Source organism: Penicillium canariense (genome assembly GCF_028826845.1).
Source record: "Penicillium canariense strain IBT 26290 chromosome Unknown utg000002l_segment0_segment0, whole genome shotgun sequence".
Taxonomy (NCBI): domain Eukaryota; kingdom Fungi; phylum Ascomycota; class Eurotiomycetes; order Eurotiales; family Aspergillaceae; genus Penicillium; species Penicillium canariense.
In genome coordinates, this window is record NW_026622729.1 from 2,457,964 (window position 1) to 2,480,889 (window position 22,926).

The 22,926-nt window shown below is 53.3% G+C and overlaps 7 protein-coding genes across 7 annotated transcripts; 6 read left to right on the forward strand and 1 right to left on the reverse strand.

Moving 5' to 3' along the window:
- Window positions 1–229: 229 nt before the first annotated feature.
- Window positions 230–1,096, forward strand: N7482_004087 (uncharacterized protein; the record flags this gene model as incomplete). The annotated part of the gene is made up of 1 exon (XM_056686212.1): window positions 230–1,096. One exon carries the CDS (start codon window positions 230–232, stop codon window positions 1,094–1,096), a length of 867 nt encoding a protein of 288 aa, XP_056544954.1.
- Window positions 1,097–2,447: 1,351 nt separating this feature from the next.
- N7482_004088 (putative alcohol dehydrogenase) lies at window positions 2,448–3,632 on the forward strand (the record flags this gene model as incomplete). Its single annotated transcript, XM_056686213.1, has 2 exons — window positions 2,448–3,257; window positions 3,336–3,632. 2 exons carry the CDS (start codon window positions 2,448–2,450, stop codon window positions 3,630–3,632), a joined length of 1,107 nt encoding a protein of 368 aa, XP_056544955.1.
- Window positions 3,633–3,960: 328 nt separating this feature from the next.
- Window positions 3,961–4,759, forward strand: N7482_004089 (uncharacterized protein; the record flags this gene model as incomplete). The annotated part of the gene is made up of 3 exons (XM_056686214.1): window positions 3,961–4,098; window positions 4,153–4,515; window positions 4,598–4,759. 3 exons carry the CDS (start codon window positions 3,961–3,963, stop codon window positions 4,757–4,759), a joined length of 663 nt encoding a protein of 220 aa, XP_056544956.1.
- Window positions 4,760–5,600: 841 nt separating this feature from the next.
- On the forward strand, window positions 5,601–6,008 carry N7482_004090 (uncharacterized protein; the record flags this gene model as incomplete). Its single annotated transcript, XM_056686215.1, has 1 exon — window positions 5,601–6,008. One exon carries the CDS (start codon window positions 5,601–5,603, stop codon window positions 6,006–6,008), a length of 408 nt encoding a protein of 135 aa, XP_056544957.1.
- A 4,676-nt stretch (window positions 6,009–10,684) lies between these two features.
- Window positions 10,685–11,235, reverse strand: N7482_004091 (uncharacterized protein; the record flags this gene model as incomplete). Its single annotated transcript, XM_056686216.1, has 2 exons — window positions 10,685–10,902; window positions 11,058–11,235. 2 exons carry the CDS (start codon window positions 11,233–11,235, stop codon window positions 10,685–10,687), a joined length of 396 nt encoding a protein of 131 aa, XP_056544958.1.
- A 3,903-nt stretch (window positions 11,236–15,138) lies between these two features.
- Window positions 15,139–18,509, forward strand: medA (transcriptional regulator medA; the record flags this gene model as incomplete). The annotated part of the gene is made up of 4 exons (XM_056686217.1): window positions 15,139–15,168; window positions 16,260–16,425; window positions 16,488–17,995; window positions 18,051–18,509. The coding sequence occupies 4 exons, from the start codon at window positions 15,139–15,141 to the stop codon at window positions 18,507–18,509; spliced, it is 2,163 nt and encodes a 720-aa protein (XP_056544959.1).
- A 1,422-nt stretch (window positions 18,510–19,931) lies between these two features.
- On the forward strand, window positions 19,932–22,239 carry trpB (tryptophan synthase TRP5; the record flags this gene model as incomplete). Its single annotated transcript, XM_056686218.1, has 3 exons — window positions 19,932–20,067; window positions 20,148–20,451; window positions 20,508–22,239. The coding sequence occupies 3 exons, from the start codon at window positions 19,932–19,934 to the stop codon at window positions 22,237–22,239; spliced, it is 2,172 nt and encodes a 723-aa protein (XP_056544960.1).
- Window positions 22,240–22,926: the final 687 nt, after the last annotated feature.

The following is a 22,926-nucleotide window of genomic DNA, read 5'->3' on the forward strand; positions in this document are numbered from 1 at the left end:
CAGTACATATTTGACCTCCATCCGCTCCCTCTAATCTTCTTCCTTTGCTAAAGCTACCGTTCGTTACTCTTGCTGGCAAGACTGTCTACACGCTTTCTTCCGTTCTTGTTCGCCCGTCCAAAGGCAACCAGTTGTCTCCTGTGCTCTTCCCACCTATCTCTTGTTTTCTTGATAATTCCCGTCAGCTTCCCACATAGCTCATTGTAGAAAGCTCCTTCATCTTTCAACAATGGCGTCTGCACACTATCCATACAATCCCCTTTTCCACCAGGTCAAAGGCATGCGCTCTTTCCCCGGTTTTCCTCGCAATGAGCAGTTCCACCCTGTTTTTGTCAATGGTCCAGGTGGTGGGCTTTGCCCGATGAGCCCGCGTTCATTTCGCTGCTCTGCTCCAACAACTCCGCCAGCTGAACGGCGTGCCCGTGCTGCGCAAGGCAGGGCACACAGGGGCCAAAACGGCTTCCCTCCGGCCAGCAGTCCAGAGCAGTCAAAATCGACTCGAACTCACGCGCAATGCCCCCATTGCTACTTGGCGCGTCAAGGGCGAGCACCCGTACCTGTGCCCGTGCCTCAGACGAAGAAGCAGCAGGGCAAGAATGCCCGAAAGGCGCCCAAGCCTGCTGAGCTGCCGCACCAATGCGAGAGCGCGCCGAATTGGGGCACGAACGGACAGATTCCCCGAGATGCCCATCATTGCCCCCATTCACCTCACTGCATGCACAAGGTGGGGCTTGGCCCTCAATACCATCACCCGCAAACCGTGGGTCCAAGGGCTTGCTACTGCTCCTATCTGCATGTTGAACCCCCTCGGGCATCGCCTCTACCTCCGAGCCCCATCAGACACCGTACGCCTTCGCCTGGAGCCGATGCCCGAGCTCGGTTCTTCTGCTTCCACTGCCACGCTCACGGACACAATCACGGCCACGCTCACGTGGATGACTCGTCCTCCGACACAGAGGCTACTGACGACACAGGCTCAGAAGGCTCAGCGGATGCTGATTCGGGAGACGAAAGGGTTCCAAATGAGCTTCAACCTGGCCTATTTGTTTGCGGCCCCTTTTGCCATGGGCACCCTGCTGTTTTCACGAAGGGTTAGGCTTTTCCCTTGCTTTTCTACTGCCACCTGATGGAGTGGGGGTGTCGTAATTCTGTTTGGTTCGTGAAAGAGGACTCGCAAAGGGAGAAATTGACAATTAGGTTATAACAGCTATAGAATGGAATGGAGTTGACTGCTTATGGGGCGAAGTCGGTACCAGTTTCATTTCGAAGTAAAAACCCGCCGGGGAAATTCCCAAAACTTGGACTTGTAGCACCTTTGTTTTGCACCTTTGGTATACTTCGATCCTCTGAGGAAAACCCCTCCTCGAGTTATAGTCGGAATTCTTGAGTCTCTTCATCTGGTACGTCACAACTGGGATGCCGCTTTCATCGGAGACATCGTGGTCAATTTTCGCATTATCTTATTTCCACAACCATCCTATCTTGATTTTCATTGTACGGAACGGCTAAACCCCCTCTTGAAAAAGCATAGTGGGGCAGGGATTCCAGTGTTAGGAAGATAAGAAGGCCGAAGAACCGGGATTGGGAATATTTTGAATAGTGCCTGAATTTCACCTAGTCGTATATACCATGTTAGACATCCACCATCCATAGGTAGCGGCATATATCCTTATCTTAGTTCTCAATTAAAATTCTGGAGACACTCAGGTTGTCAAAGATGACCATATCCAATTGTGAGGATTGTCCATGCCAAACACATATTTCTTTTCCTATCTCAATCCTCCTATTACTTCATGCGTCCAATAAATATATCCAGCAGGTATCGCCCCAGTAATACAGTGCATAGCGAATATCCAGCCAGTGTGTTAGTCTATAGGCTCAGAGTAGTCAGAGCTATGTGATAGTCAAATGCAGTATTCAATCATCAAAGAAATTTGAGGGCACACTATGGTGATTTTAACGGGAGGAATGGATGCGGGCCTGTCGAATTGCGGGGACGCGAAGATCCTTAATCCGGAATGTTCTCCGTTCTACAATGTATATCCAATCCTTGGGATACACTTCGACTCTTCCAAGATGTCGTTTACTCCAAGTTGGAGACGGGCACACTGCTGATCCCTATGATAATTAGTAATGTAGACCGCTCGTCCGTGGGCCGAGGTCCCGATGAGCATGCGATGGGAGCTCCCACTTCCAATTCAACATAAAGTCGGGGCTGTCCCACTTGAGCTTGTGGCATATCCACCAAAGTCTTTGAAACTAATTCATCGTTTCCGGTACATCAATCATCCGTCCTGTCGCTTGAGTGTAATTCCGGAGTTGTCACTGCCTATACCTCGGTTATCGATAAGGATCAGCATCCCCGCACCGACCAGCAACTAGGAGGGTGACCTCATAACTTGATTCTAACTTGGTCAGAAGAGACATCGACAACAGGCAAGATCAAAATGTCGAAGGCCGTGTATATCTCGCCCATTGATGGCAAGCCCGGCAAGCCGGGCCAGGTCTACTATCCCCTTACCTTGCGCACCCTGGCCCAGCCTTCCCCGCAAGGGCGAGAGCTGCTCGTCAAGCTGACCGCCGCCTCACTCAACCACCGCGACCTCTTCCTCCGCCAACACCTGTACCCCGGTGTGACATTCGACGTTCCTCTTCTGGCTGATGGGGTTGGTTTCGTGGTTGACGCCGGTCCCAATGTGTCGAATCCCGACAAATGGCAGGGCAAGCGGGTGATTTTGAACCCCGGCGTCGGCTGGAAAGACTCCCCCGACGGACCGGAGGAGGAGACTGGATACCGGATCATGGGAGGGACAAAGGTCTACGATAAGGGGACTCTCCAGGAGTACATCACCATTGACGAGTCGGAAGTCGAGGAGGCACCCGCACATCTCTCCGACGCGGAGGCGGCTGCTCTACCCCTCACAGGATTGACTGCATGGCGAGCTCTGGTCTCCAAGGCTGGCGACAAGAATTCTAAAGATGGCGCTGCTGTCTTGATCACAGGTATTGGCGGCGGTGTCGCATTGATGGCGCTCCGCTTTGCGGTTGCTCGCGGTGCTCATGTCTTCGTGACGAGCTCCAGCCAGGAGAAGATTCAGAAGGCAATTGAGCTGGGGGCTGCTGGCGGCGTGAACTACAAGGAGGAGGGTTGGGATAAGAAGTTACTGGGCATGCTTCCCTCTGGCAAGAGGAACTTTGATGCTATCATCGACGGTGCTGGTGGAGATTCGGTTGAGAAGGCTGCTCGGCTGCTCAAGGTGAGTTCCTGAATCATGAAAGCAAAGAATCGAGCCCTACTGTCCTCCATAAATCACCGTCTCACACAAACACAACAGGCCGGCGGTGTCCTCTCTGTCTACGGCATGACCGTCTCTCCGAAGATGCCGTTCACGATGTCGACTGTCCTCAAGAACATTGATGTTCGCGGCTCCACGATGGGCTCCCGAAAGGAGTTTAAGGAAATGGTCGACTTTGTGACCGCTGAAAAGATTCACCCTGTTATTTCGCGAGTGCTGAAGATTGAAATTGATGACCTCGCAGCCATCGATGAGCTCTTTGAGGATATGAAGCAGGGCAAGCAATTCGGAAAACTGGTGATCAACTTTGGCAAGCCTGTGGGCAGCAAGCTGTAAATATAGCAGCAGTATCATTATGATTATGACCCATTGATGAGATAATGAGGATTGATTTGGTCACAACTGGTAAAACTAAGATTCAAGTTTGGCAGGTGCTCATGCGTGTCGGCGCCTTCCCTTGCCTTCACCTCTCTACCAGACACCAACACGACGTCACGTCAACAAACCCCCTCCGGTCGTTGTTATTTCTAATCATCCACCACCATCGCTCACAGAATCACTCTTGTCTATCCACGCCACTCTTAACAAAGAGCTGGGTGCAGTCAATTCCATTCTTTGATTTCGCAGAGCTCCTTTATTCCCTCCTTGCGGTTCCTTATCCATCATGACCCCCAAGACAAGTCACTCTTTGGGGAAAATGCCTCGTCTCCAGTCCCGGGGAGTTGGCCCTACTCCTATTATGACCGATGACCTCAACAATCTGCCTTACAACCGGTACGCCCGGTTTGCTGAAGACGAAATTGTATGTCTCGAACATTGCGCGTCTGGGTGGCGCATACTTAACTGAGTCATATAGACTCCCACCCAGGCGGCTCTGCAGATGAGCAACGACCATATTGTTCGTCGCATGGCAAAGCTGCAGGCCAACACTGCTCGCCTCAAGCGTGAACTCTTCCTCCTCCAGCGGCACGTTAAGGAGTTCCAGCATCCGCTGTTCGAGACATGGGAGGCCGACATCCTGACGCGTCTCATCGAGGTTGCCCATGCTTTTCAGCGCCACAAGATGGCGGGAGGCATTACCATCGGCGAGGATAACACGGCCGAACGCGAGACTCTCTCCCACGCCTATGTCAATGCAGCAAAGCAGATTCACGAAGGTACCCTGCGAAAGCTTGGTCTCTCAGACCAGTATTATCAGGCGCTGCTGCGATACAACGAGGTGAGTGAATATCTTCCTGCTCTAAAATGCGTCGGGTTTATGGGCATCAGCCTTAGTATTGCCCTGTGCTCACGCACAACAGATCGCTGCGTATCGAAGCCCCAACCCATTCCAAACAGAAGTGCCATTCGCGAAGTGGCTGGTTGAGGAGATGGAGAACCGACCGGAGAAGTACAGCTTCTGGTCGAAGCTCTACCCCGTCTGCTATGGCCGCTCTGTTGAGGAGAGCTCTACCATCTTCTAAGCGACATCCTGTCTCTATCTGACATCTTTCGGAGTTCGCGGGACGGACGGAGGAAACAGTCTTTCACGAATTACCTGCATTATCTGGGAAAGGAACATGCGGCGTCTACTTTCGGGGTTCATGCGGCGTCCACCTTCGGGGTTCATGCGGCGTCCACTTTCGGGGTTCGTGTATGGCAGTCTTTGCACTGGATTTGCTTTTTCATCCTCCATCAACCACAATCCTTGTTTCATGTCAGCTGGACATGTATCAAGCAGATATCCTTAGGGCCAGAGGGCCAGCAATGCATTGCAGACCGCTTCAAGAGCTGCTGCTTTCTGAGGCCACCAGCTCGCATAGTCAGCGTCGATGTATACGGCCACCCGCGATTATGCTCCTACCCTTGTCTGGTAGTCCACATAGGCTCAGCTAGTAGTTTCCCTATTTTTTCGGCAGATAGATCGCCCCAGCTAAGCTGCTACTGTTGCATCCGGCCCGGCCGAAAAGAATACAGAAATATTAAAGCCGCAGGCCGCTAGAACCCAAAACAAAAGAGCTAAGCTGCACAGCCACCCAAGCGCCCGTCGCAAACACCACATCTGATTCGCGTAGGGCTACGTCGATTAGGCCAGCCTGGCATGCCCAGCTCTCCCACGTGTCCAGCTGAGCCCAATATCAGGGGGAAACGCCAGCTAGGTTTGGGACGACGTTAATTTATCTTTCAAGCCTAAAGTTAATTTCTATCTAGCGCAGAAGCATCATATGCCCAAAACGCCAAACTACTGTACGTCCCAAAGCTAAGGCTATCAATTGCTACCGTTACAGGCGTTCTTCCCAATTTCCAGATAGTGACCAACTCAAAATGGTTGAGTTTGTTCCCACCCCTAAGAATAGCAGCGCGGATCTGACCTATGCGCCCCGCTTGGGCGTTAGTGAGACAGCACTGTGTCTCACGACTGACTACGCTGTGCCCAGCAGTCGACTGGTGAGCGGTCAGACAGTTCGTCACTATGAAACAGTACTAGGGTTAGTTGGCAGAGGAGCATGGGAATGCCGAGGAATAAGACGCTCGCTCGTGGGTCCGATTCAGGGTCCTCGATTCGTCCTGGCTCGATTGGGTTTCGAAGCGTCACAGTTTGCTTTCGCTATTGCTTTTGCACTTTACAATTTAGGCGATGGCGCTGGCTATGACGTCGGCGTCGACAGGCACGAGCTGAACTTGAATAGTACGCTTCCAAATACACACCGTTTCGACGAAGATCCTGCATAACCCCAGCCGCAAACGAAAACGCCCAACACTCCTCTTTTTTAGGTTTTTTTACTTTCTTACTTTCTCCATCTAGTGTCCTCGCTTCGTTGTCTTTTCTGCGCAAAGTGAGGGCTGGCCTATGAGAAGCCCAACCAACTAAGCAGCCAAGAAATCAACCAAAGCACATATTGCCTGATGAGCACATTGCAGAGGTCGGGCGGAGCGAGTGAACGGCCGTGCAAGTGCAATTGGGTCATGCCATGAAAATTAACATAACGGTCGAAGCCGAGGTCCCAGCATGACTTGGCAGTAACTTGGTTCCGCAGACCTCTTCTGTTGAGGCCGTGGATTGAAGATGGAGACGGGCACTGCGACTGGGATTGGGACTGCTGCCTACCCTGGCAGAGCGGTTCATGGACTTGGCAGTGCCAACAGTGCGCCGGCCCCCAGAAGGATCAGGGTCAATGGATCACCGTTTCACCTTTACTATCTTTGCTGTGAGGGGGTGTGGGAGGTTGGGTCCCGTTTGCCCTGTGAGAAAAAAAAATCAAGTGGAGCAAAGGTACCGGGGTTCGACGAGGATGGAGGAGCTAAGGAGTGGGCTGTTAGATCAGGCATGGTGGCACCATTGGGCAACTGGACTAGCGCACACCGCCTAACAAGTAGCGTGTGCCCGGGCGAACTGGATGCGGTATAGAGGCAGGACGTGCAGAGAAGGACGGAGTGGATTTGGGGCCCGGGATCCCGACAGGTAACAAACTGGAATGCCAACGAGCCCATTTGCTGCAACGGGCGACTTACTGTATGCTCCACCGGAGGATCGGTTAGCTCGTACGCTGGAATGCGGAATCCGCTCCACCACGTGTTTTGTAGCGGGAGAACATCACGTCGCCTGTTATCGATTCTTGGGGCATTTGGGACTGTATATGCGTCGATTCCGTGGTTTGGAGCGGCAGTGCAGGTGGTCCTAGGCGGGTTGATGATGTCGGTGCCTGTTTGGTCGAATCGACGATTGAACGAGGGATCGGCGAAGCGGGACAGGGTTTCTCTAAAAGTAGTTCGCTTCAGAGTTGTCTGGATGTGTTTCGATAGGTACCTAGAGGTGGAGGCACAGTTTGGTATGGGGTTAAGTTCGGAGTATAGTGGGGGGGGGCGGGTGTTCAAAGGGATCAACTTGAAACAGTCGTAATTCGGCGGAGGTTTCACGCGCGGAAGATCGGGGCCGACCGCTGCGAACTAATTCGGCGGAGGTTTCACGCGCGGAAGATCGGGGCCGACCGCTGCGAACTAATTCGGCGGTTTAGTGTTATCGATCGAGCAGGACAAAGTTTTTTTTTTGTTCCTCGTCCTGGTTCTTTCTAGAAATCGGTAAATTCCATGGGCTTCCGGGTAATTATTTTGACTTCAGTTAGTGTCGTTAGGAGAGTTTTCTACGTACCCATGGGGGAAGCTTTCTCCGCATGTAGTAGGTACTAGCCCCGACTCGGAGAAATATATATTGTGCACGTCGTGCAAGTCAACGGCCGATCCATAGAAAGCCCTTGTGCCGATGTTACCCTAGCTCCACTATGAAGATCTCAACACTCTAGTAATTGACATCAGTCCTACGCAATATCGATTTCGTAGACGGTGGAATTCAAACCATGCCGAAGCGGTCATCCACGCCGCGAATCAGATCGATACTTTTGCCACCTTTGGGTATACTCAATAGCCCGGGATATCTGCCTCACAACCCCTGAGCCACCCAAATGCTATCTCCCAACCATGAATATGTGCTTCCTAAAGGGAAAGTTGATATGCTTAGGTACGCGGGCTACCACTAAACTTAACTTTTTAACTTCTCGGTAGCGTGCCCTGAAGACCTGATCCAGGACGTGGGACAGGCTTAGCAGCCCGTCCGACGCCAGCGAAGATCGACACAGAATATGGAGTAGGTATGGAGAACACAAGAGAAGTTCCATGTGCGGAGTGGTGTGGCCTCTGGCACTACAGTTCCCACCAACCCACGCATTGAGCATGATTTGCACGTTTCTTCCTACTCTCCAACCAGGATGCGGATGGGATTATCGCTGCTAAAGTGGGTGGCGCCCCGCCCCAGGGCTGACAAGCCCTGAATGAGCATGCCTCCAAATATTTCTGGAGAGCTGCGGTGGTGAAACCCTTCCTATGATCTTGCTCGCGTTGAAACATCCAGCACTGACGAGGTGCTGTCTTGGATTTGGAGCACGGAAAGGGGCAGAGAGACGATCAAGGATGTCGGTCAATGCCCGTGCGTGCTGTGAATGGGGGGTCGTCATTGGGCTAGCCTGGTTGTATGGATGCTGAAGTTCGATTCCTGCATGCTATCACTCCCACCATAGATCGGGCGATGAGGACGTGCGCCCATCTAGAGGTAACGATATCGAACGACGGGCCTCCAGACGCAAACTCCCATCAACCAAGCTTGGGGCTCATCTTTGCTAGAGAAGTCAGCCGGTTACATTGCCTCGCAAGCCTAAGCTACTGCATGCTAAATTAAGGTCCTCCCTCAATATCAGCAAACTATGACAAAGTTCCTAGCATAGATAGTGGCGCACTGCGGCCGAACGAAAGTAGGCCAGCTGATAGAACTATCATTCGTGACTTGAAGCCATCGCTCTCTACTTCCAGAGAAATATCTAGTGGTCCAAATTGCTGGCACTACACAGCCAAGGAAGGAATGGTCAACTAGGAGATCGACAAGAAACCGTGAGCGCACAGCGCACTAGTTTGAACATAAGATGGCAAGGCGAAGGTTGAAGCTAGCGCTGAGTACCGCCTAGCCCGAGACGTCTGACACGTTAAGTGGTCATGACATAGTGACCCGTACCCTATAAAAAGCCTGACCCGGACGAATGAGATGCTCCTCACTGACACCGGGAACGCGTGCTCCCACACTGCCCTATTCCCACAAAAGGCTGCCAAGACCTCATTATCCAGGCCACCCGCGAGGCTCAGCAAATGATCCCAAGACTCCAATCTCAAAGTGGATGGAATGCGCCGGTTCAGAGAATGTGCCTGGGTGGCCCGGACCCGTAGTCTCGAGGGAAAAGGTGGGTTCCACCGCACGCTGTAGTATTGGGGCCCACCGCGAGCCGGCAAGATACGGAGAGGTTTCAGGGCTGCAGAATTTCCACACCCCGCTCGAGACAAAAGCAGCGATCAATGAAGAATGACAAACCGCAATCCTGGCGTTGATTCAGGTAGACGAGGCAGTAAGGGCCCTTGCCCAAGGCTGATCATGGTTTCAGTCTAATCACAGCGACCGCCACCATCCCATCCGCACTTGGATGCAAGGCTCTCCCGCCGGGGGAGGGCATTGGAGATTGGGATTGAGATTGAGATTGAGACTGAGACTGAGATCGACCTCCCCTTGAAACCTAATTGAAGGTCTTCACGGAGCACGGAGTACTTCATAGTGTAGCTAGAGACCAACCATACACGCCCAGCCATCTCAATTTTTGCCTCTATAGTTTTTTTTTTTAACCTTTGCCCCCGTGCCTGCCTAGCACTAGATGCAAACAATAATTGCTACACAGATTGGCTTGCAGCGAACCCTAAATTAAGTTGACGGTCATGGCAATAGGTCCGATAATTAGTATCGAGCGTGGAGCATCCGCCAAGAATGCCAATCCGGAGTGGCCGTCGATTGCGACAATTTGGCAGGAGCCTCATTTACTAACTCCTCCGTACTAACTACAAAAATAGGCTAAAAATGGGTGCTAGCTCCAGTTTAGGGACAAACACACCGCGGCGTACAAGCAGAACGGAGAAGCTTCAAGAAGGTTAGTGCTCCGAAACCCTGAAAAGACTGTACCGCACCCACCGCACGGTCCGGCGGGTCCGCTTTTTTATCTTTTGCTTCTCCCATCTCTGTTTTATTTTTATTTTTATTTTTCATTTTTCAGTTCGGTTTCTATCTTTATTTTCCTTTTCTTGGTGCAAACGGAAGGACCAGCGAGTGGGTGGGAATCCCTACCGGGCGAATCGGGGTATTTTCGTGCCTGCGAATGGTGGGTGCGAACCGCGATCGCCAATATATCGGCCCAGGTTTTTGTCGGGGACATTTGTGTTCGGGCGGGTGGGTAAGGCAAGGCCTCCGAGGATTGGCCGACCACAGGGACCAAACGCCCTAGGGAAGGGGAGACGCTCCCCGTCTTGCCTGGAGATCAAACACGGGCCCCAGGCTACTATACTCCGGACAGGCGGAAATCAAAGAGCAGTTCAAGGGATGCTTGGGATTTGATACCGGGGGGCTACTATCTCATTTCCCTCCTTGCCGGGAGGGGGGTTGGGATGGGGGGTTGTTTGCGGGAGATGAATATTCAATCTACGAAGGGGGTTGTTTACAAGGATGGGGGAACTCACTAGGGACTATTGAACATTGAAGAGTATATTCAAGGATGGAACGGAGAGTAAGCGCTGTGAGGGGAAAGAACGAACCGGGGTTCACTAACTCTCGAAGCGATTGCCGATCAGAAAGATCCCAAGCTTTGATTTCGCTGATCCTCGCGATCTACCGTCACTTTAACCCGATGACGAACCGGGGAGCGCAGGAATTCCGGTGCCAGTGCCGTGGATAGGCCGAGTATCGTGTATACCATATATTGCTATTTGCAGGATGGGAAGTTCGGCAACCCCGATAATCCACTGCGAACCAAATTCTCTCGCACACAATGCTACCGGTTCGAGTATAGTTCGGTGTCCACCATGGATGTCTTCAACGTGGCAAAATCGCGGAGTGTGTCAAACACTCGGCTGCTTACCCATTCTGTGCAGAACCGAGAGATCTGATCCATCTCCTGCCAGATTATCCGTCTGCAGTGGATGGTGCGCGTAGGAACCTCGGCATCGTGGTGGCTGGCGATGCGCGATGCGCGATGCACGACAGGGCACGCTAGGTGGGCTTTTTGAATTGAGTTATGCACGGTTAAGCCCGGTTCCCTCGCGCGGGTAGTCCAATCGCGCTGAAGAATAGACTGCGCCGCGAACCAATCTTCAGATGTTACCGGTCGTCGCGTCGTCCGAAAGTAACTACAGTACGGTCCTTACCTACAGTGACCCCATCTTGGGCGTTTCTTCTGCTCGGAAGCCCTTGCACGGGAGGACCGGACCACAGACACCCTTCCTTCTCCCGCTGACCCATGCGAGACGCAATCGTGGCACCAGCCACACACCCTTTGTTGACTGCTGCCAATGGATGACCTGCAGTGAGGACTCTGTTGGTCATCGCCGCAGAATTCGAATTCATGTACTCCGTATGCTATCCATGCGGGAGTCGGGCCTCGGGTAATTTTGACCTCGAGGATCGCCATCACGGCGCATGAGGGTCTGGGGGCCCGCCACGATCGGCAGGTCCGGGTTGTTTGGCGCGTGAACCGTTGGGATGACAATCCCTCAGCAGCGTGTGAAAGCGTTACGGTAGCTTCGCGAACCGCAGCATATAGTACCAGGAAGAATAAGAAACATGGTACCGGGCTGGTCACTGCTCCCAGTCCATGAGCGCTGGAAATAGAAACCGGTGTCGAGGGAGAGCAAGGTCACAGTGCAGAGTGGGAATGATACCGTCGCGTTTGCAGGGGTCGAAGGGAACACGGGTCCAGGGTTTGGTGCGGTGGGGCGCAGGCTGAGGTTGGATGAGGATGAGGTTTTGGTCGGTCACGGAGAGCTTTGCCCCAACCAGGTTTAGGGCCCTTGGCCAGCCGCCAGCCCTCCAATCACATCCGCCACACCCTTGCATCATCAGGCTACCAAGTCAGGTGAGATGCAAGGTGTGCTATGTTTAGCTTTAGGTCGGAAGTCAGGACGGAGGACGGAGGACGGAGAACAGCACACGACTCAATAGGGCCAGGATAGTCGGATGCGCTCGGGTCAATCCGAATACGACGGATGCTCCTCACCATTTTTAAGGCCGGTTATACAATCACCCTGATCATCCTGATCGGACAAATACGGTTAAGAAGTGGAGTACCGAGACGGTCAATGCGAAGCTATGAATCTCTCAAATATCTGTGTACCTAGTTGCGTTCTAGCGCGCAGTTCGTCAGTTCGAAACCAATGTTTGGTCACGGTCGACCGCGTAAAGGTTCGTGCCTTTACTGAAACGGGAAATATCCGGGGTTTGCTCGTGAGCGATAGGGGAGATGTGTAGCGAGGACAGGGCGCGTCACAGCACGCAGACGCAGGAAAGAAAAAGGATTCGCATACCCGCCTCGTGTGTCGGATCGACTGCTGTAGGTGATGATTCCCCTCGAGGGCGCTGCGCGTGAGGGATCAACGGAAGGGGGGGGGGGGGGGGAAAATGACCCGCATGATGGCATCATGACACACGAGAGAGGGGGTGAAGCGAACGAGTAGAGCTGGTCGGCCGAATCGGATGATGGCAGGGGGGAAAACTCAGAAGCCAATGATCTGGAGGAGCCCAGTGAGCAGACGAAGGGGGATGAATTAATAATTAAAATTGGGAACAATAGACACGCAGGGTCTTCTGCCCCGTTAGGGGGTTGGCAGGAAAGCGTGGGAGGCTTGGGCTTGACTTTCTCCACCAGTTTGGCGCGACCCAAAACCCGTGCCCCAGAGGGATGACAAACGGATAGGACGTTATCTACGTGAAGCCGTGAGCACAGCACTTCCGAAGTATGGCGCAGGACGGAGTTCATAGCAAACCAGCAACCCCGTGGCATACAAGAGCCGGGGCGGGATGGAAAGGGGCTAAGTCGCTCGCAGTTTAGGGCGGGAGCTAAAGCTACTTCGGATGCACTGCTAATTATACCTTCACACCGACAATGTTGATTGGAAGGGGAAACCCACGAGGGGCCTCGGAAGCCACTGCAGATCCATGATTGGGCCATGAAAGGGGAAGGCCAGTTGACATGGATAGTGTTACAACCTTTCCGCCCTTCCTGGTTGTTTTTCCGGAGTCCGGAGGTCTGGTTTACTGGAGTTGGGCTGTGAGGGCCATACCAGGGATACGAAACCGAGAGGCTGTGCACAGAGTTGGATCGGGACAGAGTGAGAGGATAGGAGGATCGGATCGGATCTATCTTTGTTGTTGAAGCCACAATCCAAATAACAACTCTCGTACTCCGTATCGCTCGGGGAAGCATCCTGCCTTTTCTTCCTTTTTTTTTTCCTTCCCTTTTCTCTCGTCTTTTTCATGTCGGTCAACCTTCGAGAGGATCCACTTTTCCTCGCGGCGCAGGCCGCCAGATTGGCGCTTATTCGGGGTAGCTTTCACCTTCCAGGACTTTGTTTCTAGTCGCCTGGGCTCGTATTTTTGTATTTTCTGTATCCATGGACATTCTCTACCGCCGGGACTTACTAACAACAATAGAATATCACTCGAGCGGTTCCAAGGTTTTCCGGTCCTGGTAGGAGAGTAAACGCAACGCTGACAGGATTTTTAATCTTTTGGATCTGCCCGGTCGGACGCCCCAGAAGGCCACCACCGGCGTGTTCTAGTGGATTTCCGGCACGCCGGGCGGAGCGAAGTGGCTACTATGCACCGGTAGTCGACGGAGTACTCCTCCGCTACTCCTCCATATATCCTCGTAGGTCGGTGTACGCTGTCTGCGATGCACCAGGACCTATCCTAGCCAGCTTTAGGACCTTTACGTTAGTGGAGGTGTAGGTCAAGGATGTACTGCGTACCCCTCAGCTGAAGGACAGGACCATCATGCCAGACCCTAGACCGTGTCACTCGATTTTTCGGTCATCCCATCGTGCCATATCTAGATAGGAAGGCCCACCGCTCTCCCGTTTATTGCCCTTGGTACCGCTTCCACGGGCCCTTAGGAAGTATGATGATGCCAAGGTTTTGCCGGTCCCCAGTTCGACATCGGCTGCTCTGTGCATCCCCCGCCACGATTTCCCACTAGTCCCTTGGTCTGACTTGCTGGGGGCGAAAGGGTGGACCAACCCCCCTCCCCCCCCCCCCAATATTATTTTATTTTTCTCTAAAAGTAAAACCCCAAAATCGATATTTGATTTTATTTTTCTTGCTTTCGCACCTGTCCCAGCGCACTCCCGGACTCCACAGCTCGTGGCCCTAGTGGCCCTGTCCACACTCCCCCTCCACCAGCGTGTCCTGACCAGGAAGAGTATAGTCCATCGCCCGGTGGGATTGCACTCTGACCTGCCCGTGCTAATAATAATCATCGCTCGTATATGGCTTACTTTTAACCCTTCGCCGTCCTTGCTTCGCTTCCTTCTCCCCTCCCCTCCTCTCCCCCTTCCTCTTATTGCTAAGGCCCTTATGATGACACCTTGAAGGTCTCACACATTCGCTCACCACGTTCGCTCTTACGCTCGCTATTTGCTGCTACGAGAACCACGTTCGCTACGTTATTTGTGCTAGGAAAGATCCATCTTGGACTGGAAACCTCGACACCAAACAACCCTCTTATCGGAACCAAAAAAAAGAAGGAACAGGAAGAGGAAGAGGAAGAGGAACGCCTACAACCCGAAGATCCGAATATTCATTAATAATTAATTCTTCGCGACATCGCCTTGCCGCAGTGATTCGCCCTTGATCTCTCCCGACTCTCGGAAAGGGAACTATTCCATTTGCCAGGGGTATCAACTTCGGAGATTGTGCCGTTCCATTCAGCCTGGACCTCGTTTGCGACAACTCGTGTAGAGGCCGTTTGTCTCCGAACGTCCCCGTTGGATACTTGGACCGACACCAACACGACCACACCGATCGGCTAGGAAATTCGACATTCGACATTCGCTATTCGATTCTCTCTCGCTATCGGCATCTGGATCTACGACTCGTTCTAGATCGACGCCAGCCAGGACTGTGTTTTCCGGCGTGTTGAAGATTAGACATCTGCTGTCTCGGCTGAGAGCACATCAGATCAGTCCCGATCAATCAATCTATTGGAAAGGTCTCAGAAGCAACCGCTTGTGAACCGTGTGAACCGCTCGAGCAACCGACTATCAGCCAGGTGAGTCGCCAAAACAGAGTTATTCTCCACTCTGCATCTTCCCCCCTTTGCCCACGGTCTCACTCCTCCCCTCGTGCCTTGCATCCTTTCCTCTTTGAGCCCGCCAGATGTCGCACTTCCTTGCAGAGTCCGAGCTCTGCACGGGACTGTAGCCAACGGGCCTCTCCGGGAGATGACGAGCATCGATGGAGCCGCCGGATCTGCTTCCCCGTCTGGTAGCATCTCGATAGTCTAGTCCCTTTGTCCATCGTCATCTCAGGGCTTCTCCTATCACTGGGGAGCTGTTTGTTGACTCTTCTCTTTTCGTCCAGCTCTCTGCCCGCCGTGGATCTTGCATATTAGGCGACTGTCGACGTCAAGATTCGGGAGCCATCGAACTCTGTGTGTCTTTTATTCTGATTCACCTGGTGAGTCTCCCCCCCCCCCCCCCCCCTGGTTGTCTATCATTGGCTTTGGCCTTCTGTTTTGGCTTTTTGGGCTCTCGTGGCTTGGTTTCTTGGGTCCTGGTTGCTGAGGTCGATGCACCGAGCCGGCCGCTCCCTCTTGTCTGTTCCTACGTCCCATTGCCAGTGTTCCAAGTGTCCCCAGGAGGTGAACCAGACAGCAAAGACTGAAACGTGTTCGTACTCATTGCTGGAGTAGTTCGCATCCTCGCTGCGTGTGGCCCAATCCGCGTCAAGCGTTCCCGAAACCTCGCGGGAATTGGAAAAGAAAGAAAGCAAAACCTCGCCAGTTGCGTCTCCACGCCTAGAAGATCCCCGTCGTCCCTTTGGAATCAGCTCGTGTCTGGCTTGATGAACCAGTGGACACTACGTGATTTCAATCTCTCGCTGCAGCCATCCTTCGTCTCGTCTCCGCCCCGTTGCGCCGCTGCCTCCATTGCTGGATGGTGATTCGAGGCCCCTGGGTACCGCCACCTCGTTGAGCCTGACCGCATAGCTTCAAGCTTGTCGCTCGTTCTGTCCTCTGTCTCGGAGAGCACCCCTTTCGTGTGTGTGGTCCTCGTGTTATTTGTGGATAAATTCCCAGTCATTCGCTTCTTCAAAAGGTTCGGTCTTGTTGCACTTGCTGCAACACCTTCAAGCTGGCTTACTCGAAGACTCACGGTGTATTGGTGAGTCTGCTCTTTCTTGTCTCGCCTCTCCGCTGGACGCCTGCATGTGTTGCCTTCCCTTCCCCCTGGTTCATCTTGTTTGAATTTCCCCTCCGTCTACCACCCTCGTGATTCATCCCTCTCTCCTGCATCTTCTTGTGTTTCGTTTCTTGAACCCCCGGCTGATTCGATTGCTCGTGTGTCTGCGTACAGTTCGACCCGGATTTCCAAACGCCTCTCATTCTAGGCGAGTCGTTGGATTTCTCGGATTCTGAAGAGTCACAGTTTGTCGGTGCGTTTTCAGACGGCCTGTGGGCCAAGTCTGAGCCCATCCTGTCTATGTCTAGTTTTCAGAAGCCCGCTGCCGGCTCTGTGCTCGGTATGTTTCCCACAGACTTTCCTTTGGATATCGGTTTGAAAACCCCGATGCTGATCCCACAGATTACGCCTCCACGCGGTCTTTGCATGATGCTGGCTCGTACTCGACATACGGCCAGTCTCCATACGTGACTACTTCCCTCGTTCCCTCGCCAATGCCCGACCAGGCTAGCCAGATCTCGGATTGTGTGCCATACATCCCCAACAACGAGTATGCTAGCTCGTACGAAGAGTCTCAGTCCCCCATGATGGGTGCCCGGCCTCGCCAAGTGCCCGAGATCGTCACATATAGCCCTCAGCGTGGCTGCGAGGGTACTCGGGTAGTGGTGCAGATTCAGTCACCCTTCGACCTGCACAGCTCATCCTACGGCGCCTTGTATATTGTCTTTGGCAGCAAGAAGTGCGAATGCAACCCGCACTTCCTCGGCTTCCAGGGCAGCACTTTCCAGTATGGCCTGTCCGCGGATGCACCGTCATTCATCTCAACTGGTTCTCCCTCCGTGGCGGTGCCCATACAGGTTGTTCTCGAGAGTCAGAGTGACTGCAAGCCAACGACCCTACAGGTCGGTGTGTACACATACGAGCAGGTGGCTCAGCCCTCCTCTACCCAGTCGCGTAAGAGAAAGTTCTCGTCTTACTCAGACAACGCTGTCGCTGCTGCGGTGCCGGCTAAGCGGCCCGCTTCATCCCAAGTCGTGCCCAAGGTCGAGCCACAAGAGAATTATACCTACCGGGACAACCGCTCTGCTTCCTATTCGCCTTATCTGCAACCCCTCCCCGCCATGGCAGGCTTCGTCACTCCGTTCCACGCTGCCCCTTCCCCTCGTGCTGGATCTACCCAGTTCTCGACTGTCTCGGTCACCCCTCAGCCGGCGCTGCGTGCCCCGTCTCCCCTCACCCCGGTCTGGAGTCCGTCCTACGTCTCTGGTCCCAACGACCTGCGGGCTCAAGGCGTCATTATGGCACATGCCATGTCCCAGCACCGGGGACCCTCGCCAGTGCGAACTTCCAACCCTACCCTGATCCGCACTTCTACCTTGCAACAGGCGAGCGGTCTCAGCCAGAGCCAGATCTTCAACCCGTATGCCATGTATCCGGCCAAGGCTGTTCTGAAACTGAACGGCGACCTGAATGCCATGGGCTCCGGTTGGACCCCAGAGGAGGTGGAATGCCAGCGTCGTCTGGTGCAGTTCACCCGCTCCCAGACCGGCAGCACGATCAATGCGGAGTTCAAGCCCGTGACTCCCGAGGACCGCGCACCCAACAGCATCTGCATTAGCTGCATTCGCTGGGAGGGCAAAGAAGAGTGCTTCGTCACGAGTGTTGACACGATTTACCTGCTTGAATCGTTGGTTGCTGTGCGCTTCACTGTCGAGGAGAAGAACCGCATCCGACGAAACCTCGAAGGGTTCCGCCCGCTCACTGTCTCAAAGGCCAAGGCCGACAGCGAGGAGTTCTTCAAGGTCATCATGGGCTTCCCTGCACCCAAGCCGCGAAACATTGAGAAGGATGTGAAAGTGTTCCCATGGAGCATCCTTGCCGAGGCCTTGAGAAAGATTATTGGAAAATATGTAAGCGCATCGTTCTGATCCTTTTTTATCAAATCTTTACTAACCCAATTTACAGTCTGCTAGCTATTCGTCTACTGCCGGGGTGCTGCCAACGCCTATGACAAACTACGCCAGCCATGGCACTGGTTCCGAGTCCGGGACCGAGCCTCATGGTGCTGGTTCCCCCCAGTCGATCTCCGATTCTGGCCCGGTCAACGCATATGGCCACCACGCCTTGCCTGCTCCGATATATGGCCCGCAGACCGATCAGTCTTGTGCTTCAATAACTGCTGCTCCTGATCTTCGCTCAGTGATACCTTCCGTTAGCCAGCCATACTCCTCAGTTGGGACGTATTCATATCCGGCCATGTGTCATCCCCACAGCGTCCACGGCCTCGTCGCTCCGACTCCGCGGACATCCTGGGAGCTGCGCAGTCTCGGAGCTACTACTCCCTCGACCGGTGCATCGGCCAACACATGCTACACGTACCTGGACCCCGTGTACCCCCTTCACCACGCGGCACCTGGCCCCTGATCTCTGATTAATTGGTCATTTTTGCGTTTATTGCCGTTATTTTTCCTTTCCATTTTCATATTTCCCCCTCTTGCTCTGTTGAAGATACACGAGTCTCCTTCTTGTCACTCCTTATGCCACACCCAGTCGTCGTCGGCACGCCGAGCAGATCGAGACCCGGATCTCTCTTCCTCGCTGAAGAGCCCGGCTCTCGCTCCTCAGTGTTCTCGGTCGACAGCTTACTTACGATTTTCACGTCTCTCCTTACACATTTGACGCCTGAATGCCCCTGACCCAACCTTATTATTTGCATATTGTCGCACCGCAGGTTGAGACCCTGTTGATGCTTCTTCTTTTAGACTGTGTCTTGTTCATTCCTTTGTTTATGGGCTGCGTTCTCATTTGCCGGGCATTTTGGGCTTCCTCTCCTTTTCACAACACAACTTATCTGGGCTATTGTACGAGTACTTCGCATAGCGTGGGCGCTGCTGTCATTCCTTATGCATTCGCAGGACGGAATGGGATAGATTTTGGAACTTTTTTGAGATATTTGGACGTTCTGGGCTCGCCTTGGCGATGTCTACTTCGCTCCCGGCGCATCGGGGATCGGGCATTCGGCGAGCGGCTCCGGTGCTAGGCGGGTGTCTTTGGATGCTTATCCTGTTCTGGTGAATGCTCTGCTTGAATTCTTTGTTCTCTGTTTGGAATAATCTGGGAGTTCTCTTTAATTTTTTTGGATTTCTTTTGAGCTGAGGGCTTTTTATTGATCACTGCATTGTTGTGGCGTTTTGGGAAGATAGCCCGTTTAATAAGGCTTTTGTGTATTTGGTTATTTTATCTCGTTCGAACTGACTGATTGTTTGATGATTTCACTTGATTCATATTCGAAATTTCTAAATGTAGTTATACCCAGTTGCCGCTGCATTATTCCACTACCTGCATGCTTGCCTGGCGGCGTATCTGCAACGTCACAACCCTTTGGAAGTTGTCAGTACCTGGTGGACACTTTTCATCCTATCTTTCTTTGTCGTACAATTTTTCCATCTCATTCTCTTTCGTCGCAATTGTCGGTATCGTTGTAACACAGTACTCCCTCCCCTCTCCCTTCCCTCTTCCTTGGACCTCATACTTTTGTCCTCTCGGTAAAACGGAACGCATAGTTTACTCCGTTTCGCCCGTGGTTTGGGGGTTGACTCAGCACTATCTTATCGTTACACGTGATCTGCGGGGCGAAAGCGGCGAAAAAGGAAGTTCCCATTGACTCACCCGGCTGCACTTTGATCATACTTCGCTTTCCATTCGACTACATTGGCTTACCTCGAATTACCGAGTCAACCGAGACTCTTATAATTCCCTCATATACCCTACAGGTCTCAATTGACCCTCATTTGATCATCACACTCATTTTGCCCCACGCTCTCGTACATTTCCGCGCCCTCAATTATGGACGCTATCAAGCAGACCTTTGCCAAGTGCAAGGAGCAAAGGCGAGCGGCTCTGGTGGCCTATATCACCGCAGGATATCCCACTGTCGAGGAGGCAGTTGACATCCTGCTCGGATTGGAGAATGGCGGTGCCGGTATGTGGATTCGTGCTATGTGGTTGGCGGGGTACTAGAACGATGAGGATCGGAAGTTGACAGTCTGTTTCGTAATGCAGATATTATCGAGCTCGGAATTCCTTTCACCGACCCAATTGCGGACGGTCCTACTATCCAGACGGCCAACACCAAGGCTCTCGACAACGGGGTCACCGTTACCACAGTCCTCGAGCTTGTTCGCACAGCCCGAAGCCGGGGCCTGAAAGCACCACTTATGCTGATGGGTTACTATAACCCGGTGCTGCGATATGGCGAGGAGCGTATGCTTACGGACTGCAAGGAGGCCGGCGTGAATGGTTTTATTATGGTCGATCTGCCCCCAGAGGAGGCTGTTCGCTTCCGTGATCTCTGCGCCAGCACTGGGTAAGTCGATTGGGTTGATTTCGGGGAAGTGAATGGTCGTACTGATTTATGAATAGACTTTCGTATGTTCCTTTGATCGCTCCCGCCACCTCCGATTCTCGCATGAAGCTGCTGTGCAAGATCGCCGACTCCTTCATCTATGTGGTGTCCCGCATGGGTGTCACCGGTGCCACCGGCAAGCTGAGCGCTAATATCCCCGAGCTTTTGAAGCGCGTCCATGAATATTCAGGCAACGTCCCCGCTGCTCTTGGATTTGGAGTGAGCACTCGCGAGCACTTCTTGTCTGTCCAGGACACCGCCGAGGGTGTCGTCATCGGTAGTCAGATCATCACAGTTGTTGGTCAGGCCCCGGCTGGACAGGCCGCCAAGGCTGCTGAGGAGTACCTTTCCAGCGTTACTGGCCGGAAGCGCGAGCGCGATGCTCAGGGCTCTCTGACCCATGAAGTCAATATTATTGAAGCTGTTCAGAAGGCCCTGCCCACTGCTGAGTCAGCGCCCACCAAGGTCATTACCGAGGCCGATACCCCAGCCGGTCCTGGTCTGGCTGATCAGCTGGAGGCCCTGAATGTCACCAAGGATCCCTCCGCAACGCCATCCCGCTTCGGCGAGTTCGGTGGTCAATATGTCCCTGAATCCCTCATGGACTGCTTGGCAGAGCTCGAGAAGGGCTTTGACACGGCATGCAACGATCCCAAGTTCTGGGAGGAGTTCCGCTCCTACTATCCTTACATGGGCCGCCCTAGCAGCCTTCACATTGCCCAGCGCCTGACCGATCATGTCGGCGGTGCCAACATCTGGTTGAAGCGTGAGGATCTCAACCACACTGGTAGCCACAAGATCAACAATGCCCTGGGTCAGATTTTGATTGCTCGTCGCCTGGGTAAGACTCAGATCATCGCCGAGACCGGCGCTGGCCAACACGGTGTCGCCACTGCCACGGTGTGTGCCAAGTTTGGCATGAAGTGTACCGTGTACATGGGTGCGGAGGATGTCCGCCGCCAGGCCCTCAACGTGTTCCGCATGAAGCTGCTCGGCGCTTCCGTTGTCGCCGTTGAAGCTGGTAGCCGTACTCTCCGTGATGCCGTCAACGAAGCTCTCCGTGCTTGGGTCGTCGAGCTCGACACGACCCACTACATTATCGGCTCAGCCATCGGCCCCCACCCCTTCCCTACTATCGTGCGTACCTTCCAGTCGGTCATTGGTGATGAGACCAAGCAACAGATGCAGGAGATCATGGGCAAGCTCCCCGACGCGGTTGTCGCCTGTGTTGGCGGTGGCAGCAACGCCGTCGGCATGTTCTACCCCTTCTCCAACGATCCCAGCGTCAAGCTGATTGGTGTCGAGGCTGGTGGTGACGGTATCGATACTGCCCGTCACTCCGCCACTCTGTCCGGCGGATCGAAAGGTGTCCTCCATGGCGTGCGCACCTACGTCCTGCAGAACGAGCACGGTCAAATTTCCGAAACCCACTCTATCTCCGCCGGTCTCGACTACCCCGGTGTCGGCCCCGAGCTGAGCGCCTGGAAGGACAGCGACCGCGCTACCTTCATTACTGCCGACGACAGCCAGGCTCTTGCGGGATTCCGCGCCCTCGCCCAGCACGAGGGTATCATCCCCGCTCTGGAGTCCTCGCATGCCGTCTGGGGCTGCATGCAGCTGGCCAAGACCATGAAGAAGGGCGAGAACATCGTGCTGAACCTCAGCGGCCGTGGTGACAAGGATGTGCAGCAAGTTGCTGATGAGCTTCCCCGTCTGGGTCCGAAGATCGGTTGGGATCTGCGTTTCTAAGTGTTCCTCCTCTCCCTGACTTCTTATCCTCTACCCTTCCGGCGCCCATTGTTTTCGTCCTTTCATTTTTTTCGTTTTTGAAAGGCTATCACCGTGTTGATGCCTTTTTCTTTCCTTTCAACGCTTTCAGACGACTTTGCACGGAAACTTCACAAAAGCGTATATCTTGATTTGTGCTTCTCTTTCCTTTTTCTGCCGTGGACTCCCGTTTCATGTCCATACTGGGTTCTAGAAAATACACCATGGTCGATATTCTTCATGTGCCTTGCTCATGATCTGCTGGAAGTCCAATTTAGAGTAGCATCTTGGCTGTATATAGGGCGAACGTCTAGTCTCTACTTCCTCCCACTGAATTGCAGCCTAGCTGCTTGTTCAAAAATCCCAGTAACCTTTCTGTCTGACCTCATACATCTCGCTAAACGGACCCCATCGAGCTCGGAGATCCCTCTGTACCTGACTCTCAACACAAACCGCACCCTCCCACTTCAGCATATCAACACTAATATAGTCGCTCCCATCGCGGAACACAGTAATTTTCGAACTACGCCAGACCCACCCATCTCCTTCTCATAATCCAATTCGGCAATGGCTCCCATCACCACGTGCAACTACAGCCTGGCCACTGTAGCAGATCCATGTTCTAAAAGAGCGGGGACATCGCCAAGGGTTCAGATCAGGTTAAGGTAC